This window comes from Salmo salar, chromosome ssa17, assembly GCF_905237065.1.
Source record: "Salmo salar chromosome ssa17, Ssal_v3.1, whole genome shotgun sequence".
NCBI lineage: Eukaryota > Metazoa > Chordata > Actinopteri > Salmoniformes > Salmonidae > Salmo > Salmo salar.
In genome coordinates this window covers 60,681,276-60,702,686 of record NC_059458.1, presented here as the reverse complement: position 1 = coordinate 60,702,686, position 21,411 = coordinate 60,681,276, and the positions used below count along the sequence as shown (strand labels likewise).

The window sequence follows — 21,411 nt, the reverse complement described above, 5'->3', positions numbered from 1 at the left end:
CCACTGTTGATACAGTACCAAAATGTTTTGCAAGACAAGTTTTCTTAGTTGACCCTCGAATCCCGATCGGTTGGTCTGAAATTCTTAGTTGACCCTTGGATCCCAGGTCGGATCCTGCTCGGTGGCCATGGACCTTGGGTCTGTGTGAAAATGTGAAATACGGACCAGTTTCAAAATTATATTTGAAGAGTTTGAATGCTGTATGAATGGTTGTGCAACACTTTTGAATGTGGGTCAAAAGGGAAATAAAATGTTTTTTCGCCCATCTGCCGGTTGTCCCCGCCTCCCGCTAGCACAGCAGGTGGGAGGCTGGGGCGTCAGCGTGCACTAGCTAGATTGATAGTTAGCGACACCGTGTGCTAGCTTGAAAGTTAGCTATCACCCGGTGTCGCCTCCCGTCTGCTGTGTAACGGAGTCCTCTTTAGGACTAACTGGCTCCCTTACAATAAAAGATAGCAGTTTTGAAACAGCAGTAAAAGTGCAGTAACTGCAGTCGACTGTGGTATTTTGGATGCAGTATAATTACTGCATAATTACTGCAGTAAAAAAAACGGTATTATTTTGGACACAGTATTTGCAGCATACTGCAGTTATACTGCAGTGGGTGCTGCAGTTATACTGCACTATGACTGCAATCTTTTTTGTAAGGGCAAAGTTACCACACAGTGTCCTTCGCTACCCGCCTGCCGAACACCTGCTTTCACCGTTGTTAACAGAACTGCGGGAAAACAGCGCGAAGGACACTGTCTACCGGTGTACAGCTAGCTAGCTATCATTGTTGCCCCTGCCAATTCTTCTGTGGGGTTTATAGGCTGTTGGCATCCAACATTATTGTGCATTCATTTTAGGGCTAGGCATTCCACTAGCGGGACAACTTCTGGTGAAACTGGAGGGCGCGCAATTCAAATAAATAATCATAAAAATTATGGCTATTAAACATTTAGGTACATATGTGTCTTACATCGGTTGAAAGCTTAAATTCTTGTTAATCTAACTGCACTGTACAATTTAGAGTAGCTATTACAGTGAAACATGCCATGCGATTGTTTCAGGACGGCGCCCCACATAAAAATATTTTTCCACCTGCACAGGATTCATAAATTCATAAATAGCGATTAAATATTCACTTACTTTTTGAAAATCTTCCTCTGATTTGTCATCCAAATGGTCCCAGCTATAACATCGTTTTGTTAGATAAAATCCTTCTTTATATCCCAAAAAGTCAGTTTAGTTGGCGTCATCGATTTGAGTAATCCACTCGTTCAACATGCAGAGAAAGGAATCCGAAAGTCTACCCCTAAACTTTGTTTCAACTAGTCAAAATATGTTTCTATTTACTCCTCAGATACCCTGAAATGTAATTAAACTATAATATTTCTTACGGAAAGAAGTATGTTCAATAGTAAACCGATTTTAGCAAGTGGGTCCTGTCTTCATGGCGCGCGCAAACACGAATTTCCAAGACTGTGTCTCTGTACTAAAACTGATATTTCTTATTTGTTTTTGAAGTTACAAGCCTGCAACCTTGAACATAGACTGCTGACACTCTGTGGAAGCCATAGGAATTGCATCCAGGGAGCTAATTTTCAGTATGACCAAAAACTTGCCATTCTAAGAGGATGGTCTCTCTCAAAAAAAGTTCTGGTTGGTTTTTCTTTGGATTTTCTCCTACTATATCTATTGTGTTATATTCTCCTACATTATTTTAACATTTCTACAAACTTCAAAGTTTTAACATTTCTACAAACTTCAAAGTGTTTTCTTTTCAATAGCACCAATTACATGCATATCCTGGCTTCAGGGCCTGAGCAACAGTCAGTTTACTTTGGCACGTCATTCAGACGGAAATTGAGAAAAAAGGGGCCTAGCCCTAAGTTAACAGCACCTTCTGTACTGGAGCATCCCCACCTCCCGCCAGTCCTAACTTAAAAATGGACCAATAGAAGTATAAAGAGGGTTTCCTGCAGATGCAGGAATGCCCACATGCAGGAATCACCCGAAATGCGGGCTGCGATTGCACCCTTCTCAATTGTTGTGGGATAGGAGGAGGATGCAGCAGAAAGGAGTGATAGTAGGCTTTGTAACATGAGTTTCTGAAACATGAAGTCGTTCTTTGCCTTTATGAAGTATAAACTGAATGAAAGAAAGTACAGGGAGGAAAAACCGACAGGGAAATCGTCTATATGAATCTCCCCTGTGAGCGAAATGACCCCAAAAATTAGACGTCCATCGGAGTCGGGCGGTGGTCACATGGTCATTTATATACATTGGATACTGTGGGACAAAAGGTCGGTGCTGCTCTTGGCTCATATTTTCAAGACCTGAGCTATTAATGACTTGAGTCAAGTGTGATATTTGTCAGCATAAAGCTGAGTGACTCACTCATACACTGGTTTTGTGGCTTTAGTCCAAAATAAATATGCTGTACTATAATGCAGAGTTACCGACACATTCTTTGCGATCATCTTAAATAAATAGAATTGTTGTCCAATTTAAACTGCCCATGTCGTGTGTGTGCGAGGTAGATTGATAGCCTATCTAGGCTAGAGAAAATATTGTATCCTAATGTTGAAAGGCTGCCAATGTATTGACTGTGCAAGTCAAGGTGGATAGGTATAAGAAATCTCAGGACAACTTCTCTCTTCACTTACGAATCTTTAATTAACTCTCCAGATGGTAGGGTACATGATCGCTAGTATTCAGACCTGACATCACACAGAGCAAATCAATCAAAACCAATCTCAGGCTGTGTCGACTAATACTGTAAAGCATATCTACATTTACTTTAGAACAAAAATATAGGCTATTATAATGAGTTAGACCTGAGTTAGGCCTATAGAAATAGCATACCAAAATATATTTATATCCCTCTATAACACACAACACTCATTGCTGTACTACGTAAGTCGTTTCTTTTTGTTGGTATCTGTACTTTACTTTAATATTAATATTTTTGACAACTTTTACTTCACTACATTCCTAAAGAAAATATTTTACTCCATACACTTTCCCTGACAACCAAAAGTACTCGGTACATTTTTAATGCTTAGCGGGACAGGAAAATTGTCAAATGCTGAAGTTTAACAAGAGAACACGTGCTCATCCCTACTACCTCTGGTCTGAATGACACGCTAAACACAAATATATCTTTTGTAAATAATTTCTGAGTGTTGGAGTGTGCCCCTGGCAAATTGTGCCATCTGCTTTGCATAAGGAATGTTAAATTATTTATAATTTTACTTTTACTTTTGATACTTAAGTATATTTTAGCAATTACATTTACTTTTGATACTTAAGTATATTTAAAACCAAATACGTTTAGACTTTTACATTCACTTTTACTTGAGTGACTTAATATTAAGGTATCTATACTTTTACTCAAGTGTGACAATTGGGTACTTTTTCCACCACTGCATAGCGGGAATATTAATCTAGACCTACAAATCCTAATCGTTGGGAATGCAGATGGGAGACTCCTGATCAGAATACCAAGCAGGCAGCCATTGCGAGTGGAGTTTACCAGTCAAATTGCTAGGGTTAGAGGTTCCAAATTCGTTCAATATGTTATATTTCAATAGTACATCCACCACCACAGAGTGGCAGTAGCTAGCTTTGGTCACAGTCACACACACATAAATTGTTAACTTGCTAATGCCGAAGAAGAGATGTACCTTTCCGGCTGTGTCGTTTTGGTCGCAACGGTTCCACTTTCCACACGTGTTCAACCAGGTGCACTTGTTTTTCTTTACGAGTTTTATCATATTTGATTTACGTAGCCTGTATTTGGGTGAACTATCACATGTTATGTAGCCGCTAGCCAGCTAGCTATAGTAGCTAGCTAGTTATCCCAAAATTGATCACACTTGTGCGCGTATGTACGAAAAAGTCAACTTGTGTTTTCATATGCACGTATTTCGCTAATCGAATTATGGTAACTAGTTAACGTTACATAGCTGCTAACGTTCATGCCTATGCATGCTGTCACATTTTAGGAAACAATGGAAAGACATTAATATTGTCTTTCTGTTACAGATAGAGAAAACAGGTTATGCTGTAGCCACCATGCTGAGGACTTCAACATCCACCGAACAAGGGGCAAGTGAGAATTCCATATTGCTTGAGATGTCTCGAATATCCCCTCTTCTATTTGAAGACACTCCTGAATTAATCTCATCAGTGGCACCTGATACAGTCGAGGGATGCAAAAAAGCCAAAAAGAAGAAGAAAAAGACTAAAGCACTATCTGAACAGGGACCAGAAGAACCAGCAATTGAGCATAATCAAAAGGATGGTCACCAGTTGACAGTAGAGAAAAGGGGTGAAGAACCTAAACATAAAGAGCAAACAGTGACCGAGCTGGAAGTGGTGGAGAAAGAGAGGAAGAAACTCAAAAAAAGAAAGCAAGAGAAGCAGCTAAATGTTGTTCAAGATGAAATGGAGGTACCAGATCCTGAGGAACAAACTGGTGGGAAAACAAAGAAAAAGTCAAAGAATCTTCCAACACAACAGGTGGGAGCGGAGGGAGTGACTGCTGATGAGAAGAATATGAATAGCCGGAAGAAAAAGAGAAGACATAATGACATTGAGCCAGAACCGAGGATAGACTGTGTCCTCTCAAAGGCTGCAGTAGACGTTTCAGCTGTAACTGCACCAGATGAGGCCAGAAAGAGTAAGAAGAAGCACAAGAACAGACAAACAGAACTTGAGGAGGGAGCGGAAAGCCGTCGGACAGTTTCAAGAACAGCAGATGATCCAGAAATCATAGAACTGCACACTGAAACAGTCAAGAGAGGTAAAAGTATGGTAACTGAGGCAGAGGAGAATGTAAAAGAGAAGAGGAAACGAAAGAAAAAACACAAAGAGAGTGATCTGAATGATTGTCCAGATAAAGCAGACCTTCCTGGTATAAAAGAACAAACTGAAAGAAAATTGAAGTCAAAGAGGTCGAAAACAGATGGAGGGTCTACAGCTGTGGAGGGCAGCGGGAGAAAGAAAAAACACAGCAGAGAGTCAGACAAGGGACTGGACAGTGTCCACTCTGCAGAAGATGTTTTGGATTTAGCTGTTCCAAATGACAACAGGACTCATGATGCTGGAACAAACGGTGAGACAGAGGAGGGTGCCCATTCAGTCATGGTTGAGACAGGGACCCAACACAACAATCCCAGCCTAAAGGAAGAAACTCTATGGTGAGTAGAAGGAAACCTGGTTCACTTGTATTGAAGTGTGAATCTAGCATATTTTGAAAGAGTGATTTCCTAAGTGAACACAACCATTGACAGTAGGGCAATTCCACAATAAGTGTGATGCTGAGACTCAGATTTTTCATTTTAATGTATGCCCAACAAAAAATAATGTTTGAGAAGTTAAACGAACCATACAACTCTAGGCACAATGATAACTTTTAACCATTTCCCCTGAACATTTTACGAACACTCATTTAAGCTACTTGTTGAACAGTGCAGATGCAAAGATTGGTTACAGAAGGAGGGCACCAGGTGCACAAACCCTCATTCTGTTACCAAACTTTGAACCTGCACTGTTTTTCAACTAAATGTGTTTTTGTAAAATTTGTGGAACTTTAACTTTGCAATCATTGGTTTTTGTTTGACATTTTTAAAGTCAAATCTGAGTCCCCGCGTCACTCTGTTACTGTGGAGTCGCCCAGAGGCATTTGCTGGTGAAAACCAGATGTTTTGTGAATGCGGTGTACCAGAATTTAATTTAGAATTGTCTCCCCTCACAATGCTACAGTGTGGACGACTGGCAGGCTCTGAATGATCTCAAAGAGTTCATTCCAAATGTTGAGTCAAAGTCGGTTGACGAGATCAATAAGATGATAAAGTATGATCTTGATCGATTCAAGGAATTCCGAAGACAAGGTAAGCCTATTCTTGAGTCACTCATGGTTCAATATTTGAGTGTTTATCACGCTGTTATGTAATATTGTAGCAATGATATGTAAGATTTTACTGTGTTTAGAGATGAGACTGAATTGTATAATTTGTTTTATCATTTTAGACCTAATCAGTTAAACCCATGTGGAATGTTCTGTTGTTCCTAGGCCTTTCCCTGCGAAGTGGAAGATTCAATGCACAGGAGAACGAACAACTCAAGAGTAACGTCTACGACTTCCTGGCTCTCACTGGGATTCAGAGTGGCTCTATGCTCTTCCATCCACAGCGCTTCAAAGAGGAAGAAGGAAATATCAAGAAATTGAAGAGGCAGCACAGATTCCATGAAAGAATAGGTGTGTCATCTTGTAGCCAGGTTCATTCGATTAGAGAACTTTATCTGACACAAGTTTTATCCACATTACATCCCTGTTCTTCAGCATTGTCTACAGTGGTCAAAAAAATATGCTTAGGAATTTCCCAGAAAACTGATCTCACCTCTTCCTAACCTGTTGTTCCAGCTGAAGGAATACCCAGGCCTTGGCATCAAGTCTATATACGTGGGAGGAAATTATTTGATGGCAGCAACTACAAGGGCAGGTGAGACGGGGCTAGTTACTATAAGGAAATTACCATATCGGTCATAAACGGCTATGATGGCTATACATTATGTTGCCTCTATATACAGTGTACGAAAGTATAGTAATATTGAATTTACATTTTCTTTAGTGTTCACAACTGTGCTCTTGTTCTGATATGAACCACTTTATGGTTTGCTAACATTTGCAGACACATTGAGGCACTTTGAATGCTTATTTCCTTGATTTCCTTACCAAAGGTTCACCGAAGAAGAACTTCACTCTTTGAAGAAATTGCAGACGTTGCACGGCAACAAGTGGGCGACGATCTCGCAGTTGACTGGCCGGAGCGAATCGTCCCTAGAGAAACGTTTCGCTCAAATGTGTAAGTCGTTGGGAACTGGACTCCGCATAAGGTGACTGACTCATCGCCAGTGTCCCCCCCAGCGCCTTAGTTATTGTTTTTGTCTTGTTGATGAAACAGAAGAGAGGAATATCCAGCATCGTGGTAAAATGTTTTATTACATATTCTGCAGTTCTATCACGCGTGCAATGATGGCCGAAGGAAAATAACTGGTGTGTTTGAAGTAACTTCTTTGTTGTTGTTGTAATATCCCAAACAAATGTGGCAGTTTCACCAAGTACTGATTACAGCTTTAATATATTGACTCTGACATCCTTGCCGGACATCCTGCTCCACTTATCTTTTTGGGGAAAATGGTTGTTAGCTTTGTATGACCTGGGGCAATGCTCCCGCTTCGTTTGGTGTGTATTTCTCAGCTGCAAACAAAGGTGCGTGGACCGAGGAAGAACTGAAAAGACTAATGGAAGCTGTGCGGAAGCACCTGGTGGGACAGGCAGAGCCTGGCAGTGGACCAGCCACCATCAGGAAAGAGAAGCTGTACAGCAACATCCCCTGGAGAGATGTGTGCCAGACGGTTGAAACGCGCCACTGGTTGCAGTGTCGAATAAAATGGTGGGCAGGGGGTTTGAGGAGTAATTTTACAAAATAAACAATTCTCATTGAATTATTTACACAAACGTTCAGATTCAGAACTTTTGTCTGACTTTTTAGACTTTGTCTTTGATCCTATTTTTCCAGGTTGGCTGTTTTGAAGCACAAAATGGCATATGGACAACCAGTATTCAATGGCGGCACAAATTCCTTACAGGGCAAAGTGGATTTGATCAAAGCGTAAGTGTGTTTATTTCCATTCAATCTATGCGATGGAGAATCTGTTTTTTGCTACTTTGTTTTAAGATTTATTAGCCGTCTAGTGACGTTGACTTGGACCTTTCTGAACTGTTGTGATACACAGGACAAACGGTAGACTTTTGGTCCTGATATCTGCATGTGAAACTGTTGCATGGTGAAATTTTAACCATGTCATTTTTGACCTTTCAGGTTGAATGCAATGCAGATAGAAGATGCTGCAGATATCGACTGGGAAGAAATTGCTTACATAATTGGGTAAGAGGTTATTAAACACAGATTGTTGTTTTAGACAATGTGTCATGGATGACCTTGTGTTTGACATTTTCACTGAGGGAGGTTTGTATGGCGTTAGTATTCACTAAGTCTCTGAATACAACGCTGAGATCAATGCATGACAAAGCCTTTACAAATGTTTTCCATCTTCTAGGAGTGTGATGTACGTTTTGTAATGCAGTGCTATGTGCTAACATTTGTATGTATTTCATTTAAGGAATGTCACGCCGCGCTACGTACAGACACACTACTACAGGCTAAAGGTAGCCAACGTTCCATTGTGGGAGAGCATGTCCTTCTGTGGTAGGTGTAAGCTACTGTCATAAACACTATTCTGTTATTTTACAGAGTAGGGCAGTCCCACTCCTTTTGTATTTGTTGTTTATTGGACATGACAGAGTGCGAAGTAGAGGAGCGCTAGAGGACTGGGTCAGATTCAAACCCAGGCTCACAGCGGTAGTACACAGTACCTGGGAGCTCGAGGCAGCGGCTTAGACCACTGGACCACCCAATAAGCTCTATCGCTAGGTTTTTAGCATTTTGTTAGAATAGTTAAGTGTGAATCACTATGATCATTGTTTACATTTTATTTTACCTTAATTTAACTAGGCAAGTCAGTTAAGAACAAATTCTTATTTTCAATGGCGGAACAGGGCCAGAAGGACAGATTATTACCTTGTCAGCTCAGGGATTCGATCTTGCAACCTTTCTGTTACTGGCCCAACGCTCTAACCACTAGGCTACCTGCCGCCCCAGACATAAAGGGAGAGGAAATGTTGCTATGTCCCCCTTGACCGTACTATTTAATATAATGAAACTTTGGGGAAGAGAGCTTTGATATAGTCCCAAATCACACCTATTCCTATAAAGTGCACTCCTTTTGACCATGGTCAAAAATAGCACACTATATAGGGACTAGAGTGCCGTTTGGCATGCACATGGTTTGCTGGAACCATTTAATCTCTATGTATTTTCTTTTCAGAGATCATCGACTTCCTCAACAGTAGAGTTCTCCCCAAATTTGAAGAGCGCCTCCAAGTTCGGTTAAAATCAGGAAAGGTGGTGTCCAGAAACGATCCTCAAGAGCTCTTCCTCCTCTCTGAGATCTTTGATAATGAGGACAGCGACTACTACAGCGAGGTTCAGAACAGTTGATGAAAACAAAGCACATGGTCCCTGTGGGGGTAGCTGTCTGCCCCTCTGTCCCAAAATTAAGGATTCAGCTCGTTCATTGTGGTTATTGACGATCAACTTATTTGTAATTAAATGTTAATTTGGTTTTCTGTAAGACATTAATGTCATCACTCCATAACAATTTGTAATTGTTTTGTGCGTTTGCAAAATCTGACAATGCCATTTTTAGTGCCCCTTTCTTATTTTTGAGAATAAATGGCTTCTAGTTGCCCAGTCTTGATTGGCCGGTCTTCATCCATTGCGAGCGTGTTTATGAAAATCACTAAACCAAAGCCTCTTAGCTATTGACTAAAATTAACAGAGCTGGTGTCGGGCATCATACATTTTATTTAGTTATGTGAATGTATTTGACTGCTTCCAGTTGTGCTTTGTTGAAGCTTTTCTGTTTCTGTCCACTGTTGGCATGTTTGATAGACATGACATACCCTTGGGGTCGTTATGGAAACCCAGTCTGCACAAGATTCTCAAACAGGAATATCTGAACTCTGCTCAACAGGGCATTGTACAGAAGCAAAGAAATCCATGTCCCATTAATTACAAATGTAGTAATGTACTGCTAAAGAAACATGGGCTAACAGTATTAAGTGTGTAAGAAAAGGAAATTACATGAAGATTCTCTCTTCCAGAAACAGCAATAGTGTGAAGATATTATCTATCACAAATTGGTATCCATGGGCAGTCTAACAGTTGAAAGGAAAGGGGATACCTAGTTAGTTGCACAAATTAGTCAAAGGCTTTGGGTGAAGTTGCCCCTAGGGGAAACCTCACCCTGGAGTGGTTCAGACACGGAGTCCAACCATGGCCCGTTCAAGGGGATCACTGCTCCAGTACCCATGGTCCCAGCCCAAGAACCAGCCAGTGAATGTGGGAGGCTCATGACCTTGCTTTAACTTCACTATGGGTGTACTGCTATCCCGCTTGGTAGGGTCCGTCTCTATGTAACAAACCGCTGACCACAGAACAGGAAATATGCAAGAGGAGTGAGGAAAGAAAACATTTAATTTAATGGCACATTTAAGTTCCCATCGGCACTTTTATCAGGTAATTATGTGATCTTGTTTTAAACCCACCATTGCTTACCTGAGGCTATACCCTCCTCATGAGCTTCACCTCCAATCCAAACAAAGATCTGAAGAGTACATGGAAAATGTTTAGCGAATCAACAGGGGTGCATTATTAGCAACAACAAAACAGGCACGTTCAGCAGGATGCAACGTCTCGGAACATTCAGATCTAAATATGCTATGTAGAACAAACAAGCCCCACTGACATGTGGAATAAGGAATCGCATTGGTTCTTTCATGGGATTTCTACAATGTTCGGCTATGGAACGTGGCCCTGGTTGCACCTTGACAATCCCTCTACTAGTCACCTGTTCCCAGGTGTCCAAGAGCATGACATCATCTGGGGCCAGGTCTTGTGTCATCTCCCCAGGCACCTCTTCAATCTGTGGAAATAATATTGTGGCATTTTGACAACGGGCCAGGTCAGTGCACATTCAGGAGGACAAGGAAATGGTTTCCCACACTGTTACGTATAAAATGTGGATCAAAGGCTATTTCATTCACAGAGGAAACTGAATTTGTCCAAACGTATATTCAAATCATGTCAAAAATGTAAACAGGAATGCAGCAAAGTAAGCTGGAAAATGCTATACTACAGTTATAACAGGGCAGACTCACAACAAACTGGCCAGTTTTGTTGGAGCAGGCAAACAGGCGGTGGACGAACGTCCATTTTGTTTTTCAGTCTGGCTGAGGTACGGTAGTCCGCTTTACCTCCCAGAGCATCCCAAAAGTCATCTTGACACACAAACACATACAATTGTGGATCTGGAAGAAGATGGAGCGGATGGATAAGCTTTGTCTTTTATCCTCATCAGTAACATTCTGTGGCTATTGGCTAAACATTTCCTAGTGAATTCGACTGCTGACAGGGAACGTACCTGCTTCTTCACCCTCGGCCAGCTCTGAGGCTGAGACCCCTAGAAGGTCACTTAGCTTTTGAGCTCCATGTTTCTCACTGTCACCTGTCCCCTTTCCCACCCATATGAAGGAGGATGCCGGGGTCACCAGCACAAAGCCATCATTGGAGTTCAGATTTGAGGCAGCAGCATCAACCTTGAGTGGAGAGAGGAAGAGAGGAGGCAGTGAAAATACTGTACACTGGAGGTACTAACTACAGTTCTGCCATGGCAAACGGACTGTAGTCAGCTTCACCAAGAAACCAACCGGTACATCACAATGGATAGCAACTCAACTATCTACTGGGGTGTATTAGTGTAGTTTTGGCTTGTTTGCCTCCATTTGGATCCTAGTGAATACACCCCAAGAGTAACCAAATAGGTGTACCTACGAAACATCCTTTATTGAGCTCTTCCCACCTCACCTTCCATCTCCTGTTACTCAGCTCTATGGCACATGTGCAGCCAGCAGGGTTGGACCGCACCTGGAACAGCTCTGTCTGCAGCCTGGACCTGGCCACCCTCTCTGGAGGTACCACCCTGGTGGGGTGGGCGGGCTCCTTACCCTGGATCACCCACACCTTCATCACGGTAGAAACAGACAGAAAATCATAGAGTGAGTCAGATACCTGGCTTTTAACCTTCCCTCATTTCATTTCATTTTACATACCAATGCTCTGACCCTGTTGATATCCGTGTCTGAATCCTGGCTTAGGCAGGCCACCAAAAATGTTGAAATTTCCAACCCCAACTACAACATTTTCCGTCAAAATAGAACCGCCAAAAGGGGGCGGAGTTGCAATCTACTGCAGAGATAGCCTGCAGAGTTCTGTCATATTATCCAGGTCTGTGCCCCAACAGTTCGAGCTTCTACTTTTAAAAATCCACCTTTCCAGAAATAAGTCTCTCACTGTTGCCGCTTGTTAGACCCCCCTCAGTCCCCTGCTGTGCCAAGGACACCATATATGAATTGATTGCCCCCCCATCTATCTTCAGAGTTTGTACTGTTAAGTGACCTAAACTGGGATATGTTTAGCACCCCGGCCGTCCTGCAATCTAAGCTAGATGCCCTCAATATCACACAAATTATCAATGAACCTACCAGGTACAACCCTAAATCCGTAAACATGGGCACCCTCATAGATATCATCGTGACCAACTTGCCCTCAAAATACACCTCTGCTGTCTTCAACCAAGGTCTCAGCGATCACTGCCTCATTGCCTGCGTCCGTAATGGGCCAGCAGTCAAATGACCACCCCTCATCACGGTCAAACGCTCCCTAAAACACTTCAGCGAGCAGGCCTTTCTAAACGACCTGGCCCGGGTATCCCGTAAGGATATTGACCTCATCCTGTCAGTAGAGGATGCCTAGTTGTTCTTTAAAAGTGTTTTCCCTACTATCTTAAATAAGCATGCCCCATTAAAAAAAAGGTAGAACTAAGAACAGATATAGCCCTTGGTTCACTCCAGACTTGACTGTCCTTGACCAGCACAAAAAACATCCTGTGGTGTACTGCATTAGCATCGAATAGCCCCCGAAATATGCAACTTTTCAGGGAAGTCAGGAACCAATATACACAGTCAGTTAGGAAAGCTAAGGCTAGCTTTTTCAAACAGAAATTTGCATCCTGTAGCACTAATTCCAAAAAGTTTTGGGACACCGTAAAGTCCATGGAGAATAAGAGCACCTCCTCCCAGCTGTCCACTGCACTGAGGCTAGGAAATACTGTTACCACCGATAAATCAACGATAATTTCAATAAGCATATTTCTACGGCTGGCCATGCTTTCCACCTGGCTACCCCTACCCCGGCCAACAGCTCTGCACCCCCTGCAGCAACTTGCCCAAGCCCCCCCCCCCCCCGCTTCTCCTTCACCCAAATCCAGATAGCTGATGTTCTGAAAGAGCTGCAAAATCTGGATCCCTAAAAATCAGCTGGGCTAGACAATCTGGACCCTCTCTTTCTAAAATGATCTGCCGAAATTGTTGCAACCCCTATTACTAGCCTGTTCAACCTCTTTCGTATCGTCTGAGATCCCTAAAGATTGGAAAGCTGCCACAGTCATCCCCCTCTTCAAAGAGGGAGACACTCTAGACCCAAACTGTTACAGACCTATATCCATCCTACCCTGTCTTTCTAAAGTCTTCGAAAGTCAAGTCAACAAACAGATCACCGACCATTTCGAATCCCACCGTACCTTCTCAACTAGGCAATCTGGTTTCCGAGCTGGTCATGGGTGCACCTCAGCCACGCTCAAGGTCCTAAACAATATTATAACCGCCATAGATAAAAAAGACAGTACTGTGCAGCCGTTTTCATCGACCTGGCCAAGGCTTTCGATTCTGTCAATCACCGCATTCTTATCGGCTGACTCAATAGCCTCGGTTTCTCAAATGACTGCCTCGCCTGGTTCACCAATTACTTCTCAGATAGAGTTCAGTGTGTCAAATCAGAGGGCCTTTGTCCAGACCTCTGGCAGTCTATGGGGGTGCCACAGGGTTCAATTCTCAGGCCTACTCTTTTCTAGCATCACTACTCTGGACAGTTCTGACTTAGAATATGTGGACAACTACAAATACCTAGGTGTCTGGTTAGACTGTAAACTCTCCTTCTAGACTCACATTAAGCATCTCCAATCCAAAATTAAATCTAGAATCAGCTTCCTATTTCACAACAAAGCCTCCTTCACTCATGCTGCCAAACATACCCTCGTAAAACTGACTATCCTACCGATCCTTGACTTCGACTATGTCATTTACAAAATAGCCTCCAACACTCTACTCAGCAAATTGGATGTAGTCTATCACAGTGCCATCCATACTACCCACCACTGCGACCTGTATGCTCTCGTGTGCTGGCCCACGCTACATATTCGTCACCAAACCCACTGGCTCCAGGTCATCTATAAGTCTTTGCTATGTAAAGCCCCGCCTTATCTCAGCTCACTGGTCACCATAGCAACACCCACCGGTAGCACACGCTCCAGCAGGTATATTTCACTGGTCATCCCCAAAGCCAACACCTACTTTGGCCACCTTTCCTTCCAGTTCTCTGCTGCCAATGACTGGAACAAATTGCTAAAATCTCTGATGCAGGAGACTTATATCTCCCTCACTAACTTTAAGCATAAGCTGTCAGAGCAGCTTACCGATCACTGTACCTGTACACAGCCCATCTGTAAATAGCACACCCAACTACCTCATCCCCATATTGTTATTTATTTATTTTTGTTATTTTGCACCCCAGTTTCTCTACTTGCACATCATCATCTGCACGTCTATCACTCCAGTGTTAATGCTTAATTGTAATTATTTCGCCACTATGGCCTATTTATTGCCTTACCTCCCTACATTTGCACACACTGTACATAGATTTTTCTTTTGTGTTTTTGACTGTATGTTTGTTTATCCCATGTCTTGATTAAAAATGATCTGGACCGTATTATCGGGGCCAGACAGTGATAAATCAAAACAATCCAGTCACCTGTACTGCCGCTCCTCCCAACTCGTCATCTAGCTGAGCAGCCAAGATGGCCGAGGCGCCAATTTCATCCTGGCTAGAATCCACTCTTTGCCTGTGAAAAAGGAGTACTTTTCAAGTGCTATTCACATACATTTATGCTTAGGTTATATCATACAGTATAGTTGGTTTAGATGTGTCTAATACAGTATGTAACAAAAGCCCTGGTACACATAAATGATGAAGCCTACAGTAACGATAGAAGGACGATAGCAGTTTTTGCTGTAAGACTATGTAATAACACATAAAGCTTCCAGAAGGATAATCTCCATTGTTTTTACCATATGTAGATGACCAGTCCATTACGGCCTCCATGCTGGTAGTTGTAGAGGATGATGTAGCTGTCTCCCCCATAGAATCGCCCATAAGTGGAGGGCTCCACAGGCACCTTGTCAGCTCCCTCAATACGCCAGATCTACGTAGGTTAACAGGTAAACACAGTTCTTACTAGTAGTTGTCCATGAATGAAAAAAAGGTAACACCCCTTGCAGTTCTTTTCTCAAAGGCTTGTTTGTGAGATTGTGACACCTTTTTGGTGGGTGTGCAGGCCCACAGTCGTAACCCTTAGGGGCTGTAAGTATCCCTTTACTGAGGACACATAACTACCATAAACCTTGAAACACAATATTTAAGGTTAACTACCATCGTACTATATGGTGTTTACTTAGGAAACCCCAGTATCCCCGGCCCCCCCAAAAAATGTCCTTACCTGCTCTTCTCCATTCCCCTCGTCCACCATCCCATGCTGAGCCGCCATGGCGTCCGAGTGATGGCGAGTAGAGGCATCGAAGGGCACCTTCTTGATCTTGGCGATTTTGTTGGACACGTAGGCGGTTCCCAACCCCACTGTATGGTCCGCGTCACGCCAGATTTTGAAGAACTGCTTGAACAGAGGGGTCTCCCCATTCTCAGGTAGGATCTGGGTGTTTCGGGTAGCCCATCTTTGTGATAAACTGTTCGGCAGCACTCATCACCGCACTTCTCTCCTCTGTTAGCATCCTTACCTGTTTTTATTCCAAATAAACTCATGATTAAACTGCAAATGCTGAAGAACTAAGTGACTTCCAGGCACAACAGTATTCAAAAGAAGTGTCTAATCAAAGGGAAGATAAAAGCTTCTGGGTTTTACAGTCAAAAGAATTCATAGAGACCAGCTGCTGAGAAGAAACCAATACCTTTCCAGACAAAGATCATGCCATTGGGGCCATTGTCCAAGATAAAGCAGTCACTTAACTCCAGGGAATTCTGTGAAAACGGGTTCTCTGATGCTACCATATCCATGCCCATATCCCCACTGGCATTTGACACCTTTTGGAAAAACATTTCAATGTAATATTGGTATTTGAAGGTCTGCTCAAAAACTGCTTATTACATAGTATTTAACGATTCAATTGTTTAATTCAAAAATGGATCTGACCTTGTACAATTTCACCAGCTTCCTATTGGACACGTCTGTATTTGTGTCATCTGCATTTGCCTCAGGCAAATCGGGTTTGGGTCCAATAATCTGGAACGAGACCACAAGTCAGGCATCTCACAGCAAATTATCACCATTATGTTAAAAGGTAACTAACTATAGATGTTTATTGGAAACATAAACAGTTGCATGATATGAAGTGTATAGAAATTGACAATTTTTTCCGTCCCTTTCTCCTCATTGAAAGACTCACCTCCAGCATCTTCTCACATTCTGCCCCCTCGTCACATATGTACAACTCAGCCCACCCACATCGTTCATTGTCACGGATATCCTTTGACACCTGAGTGGCCTTCAGCTTCTCAAAGTTATTGGCCTTGGAACCACACCATTGATAAACCTCCTGTAATACAGACGAGTGAAGATTATCAGTACAGTGGACCAAGTGTACTACTGTAGCTCTAACTCCTCTGCCTGTTGACTATGTTAAAGCATACTGCAACGTATACAAATTATCTTTTACATTATTCATGTGGATTACTTACAATAACAGCTTACTAACATGGGCAATGTGTCACAGTCGTTGTAGGAATGAGAGGACCAAGGTGCAGCGTGTGTGTCGTTCCACATTTTATTTACTCTGTGAAACTATGCAATACATAAACTGAATAAACAAAACAAACCATGACGCAGAGGTGAAACAAACACTACTCAAAAATAATCACTCACAAAACCCAGGTATAAAAAAACCCTACTTAAGTATGATCTCCAATTAGAGACAAGGACCAGCTGCCTCTAATTAGAGATCATACCAAACCAACCAACATAGAAATACAAAAACTAGAACCTAACAACAGAAATAGAACACAGAATAAACCCCCCTGTCACGCCCTGACCTACTCTACCATAGAAAATAACAGCTTACCATGGTCAGGACATGACAGTACCCCCCCCCCCAAAAGGTGGAGACTCCGAATGCAACTAAAAAACAAAAGGGAGGGTTGGGAGGGTAACCAGTGTCAATGGCGGCTCTGGTGCAGTACCCAGAACCTTATCATCCAGCGCATCCTCCAGAGGAGGAGGCGGCTCTGGTTCGGGGCGTAACCCCCGCTCCGCCCGCTGATCCCTCTGCTTCTGTGTCACCGGACCGTAGATCATCGCCAGAGGTTCCGGGCTGCAGGCCGCCGCCTCAGGACTGGGAACTGTCGCCGGAAGCTCTGGACTGGGAACTGTCGCCGGAAGCTCTGGACTGGGAACTGTCGCCGGAAGCTCTGGACTGGGAACTGTCGCCGGAAGCTCTGGACTGGGAACTGTCGCCGGAAGCTCTGGACTGGGAACTGTCGCCGGAAGCTCTGGACTGGGAACTGTCGCCGGAAGCTCTGGACTGGGAATTGAACAGCTCCTCTCTCTTCAGCCTTCCACAGCCCTGAGGCTGGGTATTGTAGTCCTATGTACATGTAGTCATCAGAGGAGGACTACAGCTCGTCCGACTCTTCTCTGGAGCTGAAGCTAGGCCAGGACATGCCTGGGGCCACAGTTCTGGGTGTGTGGGGCTGGCACAGGTGACGCCAGACTAGTAACACGCACCTCTGGGTGAATGCGGGGAGCAGGAACAGGTCGTACCAGGATGGATAGACTCACTGGATGCCGGGTACGTGGAGCAGGCACAGGATATACTGGACCGTGGAGGCACACTGGAGGTCTCGAGCGTAGAGCTGGCACAACCCGTCCTGGCTGGATGCTCATCCTAGCACGGCAAATGTGGGGCGCGGGCACAGATCGCACCGGGCTGTGAATACGCACTGGTGACACAGTGCGCAGCGCCGGCGCAGGATATCCTGGACCGAGAAGGCGAACTGGAGACCAGGAGCGCTGAGCTGGCACCACCCTTCCTGGCTGAATGCTCAACCTAGCACGGCAAATGCGGGGCGCGGGCACAGATCGCACCGGGCTGTGAATGCGCACTGGCGACAGTGTGCATCACAGCATAACACGGTGCTTGCTTCTTCACTCGGTCTCCACCCTGACTCTGCCAAACTCCCCGTGTGCCCGCCTCTCATGCTTCCGTCGTTGCCGTGCTAGTTCCTCGTAACGTTGCCGTTCTGCTCTCGCTGCCGCCACCTGTTCCCATGGGAGGTATCCCATCCAGCCTGGATCTCCTCCAACGTCCAGGATCCCTTTCCATTCAAAATGTCCTCCCAGGTCCACTCCCGATCACGCTACTTGGTCCTTTGGTGGTGGGTGATTCTGTCACGGCTGTCGTAGGAATGAGAGGACCAAGGTGCAGCGTGTGTGTCGTTCCACATTTTATTTACTCTGTGAAACTATGCAATACATAAATAAACTGAATAAACAAAACAACAAACCGTGATGCAGAGGTGAAACAAACACTACTCAAAAATAATCACCCACAAAACCCTGTCACGGTTGTTATAAGGAGCGGACCAAGATGCAGCGTTTTCGTAGTTCCACATATTTATTAAAAGTGAAACTGAATGCAATACACTAACAACTTGAAAATAGGAAAACAACCCGTGACGCAGAGAGGACAACACACTACTCAAAAGACAATAACCCACAAACAACGAGAATACCCCCTACTTAAATATGATCTCTAATCAGAGGCAATGAGGATCAGCTGCCTCCAATTAGAGATCAACCCCAAACAATCCCAACATAGAAATAGAAAACTAGAATTTAAACATAGAACTAGAAAACATAGATCAGACACAAAAACACCCCCCTGTCATACCCTGACCACTCTACCATAGAAAATAACAACTTATCATTGGTCAGGACGTGACAAACCCAGGTAGAAAAAAACCCTACTTAAGTATGCTCTTCAATTAGAGACAACGAGGACCAGCTGCCTCTAATTGGAGATCATCCCAAACAAACCAACATAGAAATACAAAAACTAGAACCCAACTACATAGAAATAGAACACATAGAATAAACCCCCGTGTCACACCCTGACCTACTCTACCATAGAAAATAACAGCTTACCATGGTCAGGACGTGACACTTATTGAATGTCTTTCAACATTCCAGTAAAAGCATGAGCTGACGCACACCCCAAAATGATAGTGGAGGTGCTGACTAACGGAATAGTAAACTTTGTAAAAATAAATACATTATCGCGTACTCGAAACATACAGTATGATTCCAACAATTTAACAGGTAAACCAACGTTTTGGTCCACAGTACCTTCTACCCAGCACACAGTTCCTTCTTGGGTAGAAGGTACTGTGAACACTGAAGAAAAGACTGTGCCAAAACGTTAGTTTACCCATTCAATTGTTAGTAGCATACGTAGACTGTGCGACTTCCTTTGTTTCTTTTTACACGCTTTTGAACATTACCATGTACTTCAGTCCAGTTTTGAAGTAGCCTGAAAATGTTCTTGACTCATAACCCTGCACCTCACGGTACTGAATAGGTTTGCCACCCAGGTAGTCATCCATTTGGATGGTAAAGATGGCAGCTGCTCCACTCTCATCTTGTGTACAGTCATCTCCTGCACGACCAGAGAAATAATGATCGTTCACATTTCAAACATTATTTTCACAAATAATGGAATGGATTTCAATTGTAAAAGTGCATAAACACACATCAGTGGACTGAAATGTATAAACACTGTACAACATTTCAAGAAATACAGTCATTCCAAACAGATAAGTTTTACCATGCCAGAAGTGAAGGTCATACTGTAGATGCCCAGAACGTTGCTTGATGGTATTAAGTGAAATCTCCACCAAACCGGGGCACCCTGTCGTGCAAAACACTGGCCCATTGTTTCAGCTGCCAACATTTCTTTTCTTGCCTGGCTACCAATCCGCATCACTCCGGCCAAATGCCTCACCCACTAACATTTCTTCTCCATGATGACCAATAGAGCAGTCAAATGAAATACCGTATGAGTCATCAGGCAATATCCCCCCCTACAATAAAACCACCTTCTGCATGGATGATGTTCTCATGTCAGCAGATAAAAAAATATTTTGCTCTGGTTTAGTTAACAGATACTAGTTATAGCCTTCGTGGGTTAACCTACTTTCCCTTTACACTTTTCAGAAAACGAATGGACACAGATTAAGCCTGGTCCTGGACTGAAAAACACTTTAAAATGGAGAATCTCCATTGAAGACCCTTCTTAGTCCAGGACTAAGCTTAATCTTTGTCCAGGAAACTGGCCCTATATCATGCCTAAGGCTTATCTTGCAGTTTATAAACTGCCCAAGAAACCTCTCATGATTATTGTGCAAGGGAGTCATTAATCATGAGATAAGGTAATACTTGAGGGAGTGCCTCATGACTACCCAACGTCTCAAATTAACATTTGAGAAGATAAGTAATTCAATTAAGAAATATTTTCTAATGTAGAAAACAACTGTATACAATTTAAATTGTAACATTTATTCAACATCCTATTAGAACATCTTAACTTTGTTTTAACAAAAACAAAAATCCACAACGATATTTCATTGTTATTTCTGACTTTCAATTAGGAAGGTAATCAAGAGAATTGGATAACATAATAAGCTATTCTAAAGTTGTAAACTTTTAATGTCAAAACAAATCTTAATTCAAAACAAAGTAGCCTGGTGTGTACCTGGTGTGCAATAATAAATAAACGATTATGCTTGTCGTTAGCGGCTGGTATCAAGAGGTTGCTCAGCAATAGAGTGACACCGCGCTTCCGTAGATTGTGTGGGATAAAATGGCTGTATGGGCGACTCCCTTCTGCACCAGGTACAGGTAACTGCCAAAATAAAGGAAACATCAACATAAATCGTCTTAATAGATCGTTTGGCCACCACGGCTGCGTTTAGACAGCCCAGTTCTGATATGTTTTCAACTAATTGGTCTTTAAAACCAATCACAAAATGTGTTTTTCAAACCTGATCTGATTGGTCAAAATTTGTGAAATAAAGATCAGAATTGGGCTGCATGTGTAAATGCAGCCGATGACCCAACAGCTTCAATGCACATTGGCATAGATTCGACAAGCGTCTGGAGCTATATTGAAGGGATGTTACACCATTCTTCCACAATTTGGTGTTTTGTCGATGGTGGAGGAAAAGGCTTTGTCAGGCGCTGCTCCAGAATCTCCTATAAGTGTTTAATTGGGTTGAGATCTGGTGAATGAGACGGCTATCCATAGTAAAAAATATATATAGTATTCCAATAAAACTATTCTATTAGAATCCACAAGAAAGATCTATCAGATCAGATTGTATCCTTTAGGAGTCCAATAAGACTGGTTCCAAAATCTGATCAGATTTTCTTTTGGATTCAGGATTTATTATTGGAATCCTATAGTGTAGTACCCCGTATTATCAGCATATTCAACAG

At 42.9% G+C, this 21,411-nt stretch overlaps 1 protein-coding gene and 1 pseudogene across 3 annotated transcripts; one reads left to right on the top strand and one right to left on the bottom strand.

The window, feature by feature from the left end:
• The first annotated feature begins 3,605 nt into the window (after positions 1–3,605).
• Positions 3,606–9,375, top strand: LOC106576231 (transcription termination factor 1). 3 transcript variants are annotated; one of them, XM_014153279.2, is made up of 11 exons: positions 3,606–3,729; positions 4,033–5,189; positions 5,755–5,882; positions 6,065–6,250; positions 6,416–6,494; positions 6,733–6,857; positions 7,253–7,448; positions 7,575–7,667; positions 7,878–7,943; positions 8,179–8,264; positions 8,944–9,375. In XM_014153279.2, exons 1-11 carry the CDS (start codon positions 3,652–3,654, stop codon positions 9,114–9,116), a joined length of 2,367 nt encoding a protein of 788 aa, XP_014008754.1. In that variant the 5' UTR covers positions 3,606–3,651; the 3' UTR covers positions 9,117–9,375. The 3 variants fall into 3 exon arrangements, with proteins under 3 accessions (XP_014008754.1, XP_014008756.1, XP_014008755.1); XM_014153281.2 differs by having other exon boundaries at positions 3,680–3,871; XM_014153280.2 differs by having other exon boundaries at positions 3,680–3,931.
• Positions 9,376–9,464: 89 nt separating this feature from the next.
• LOC106576252 (gelsolin-like) lies at positions 9,465–19,520 on the bottom strand (annotated as a pseudogene).
• Positions 19,521–21,411: the final 1,891 nt, after the last annotated feature.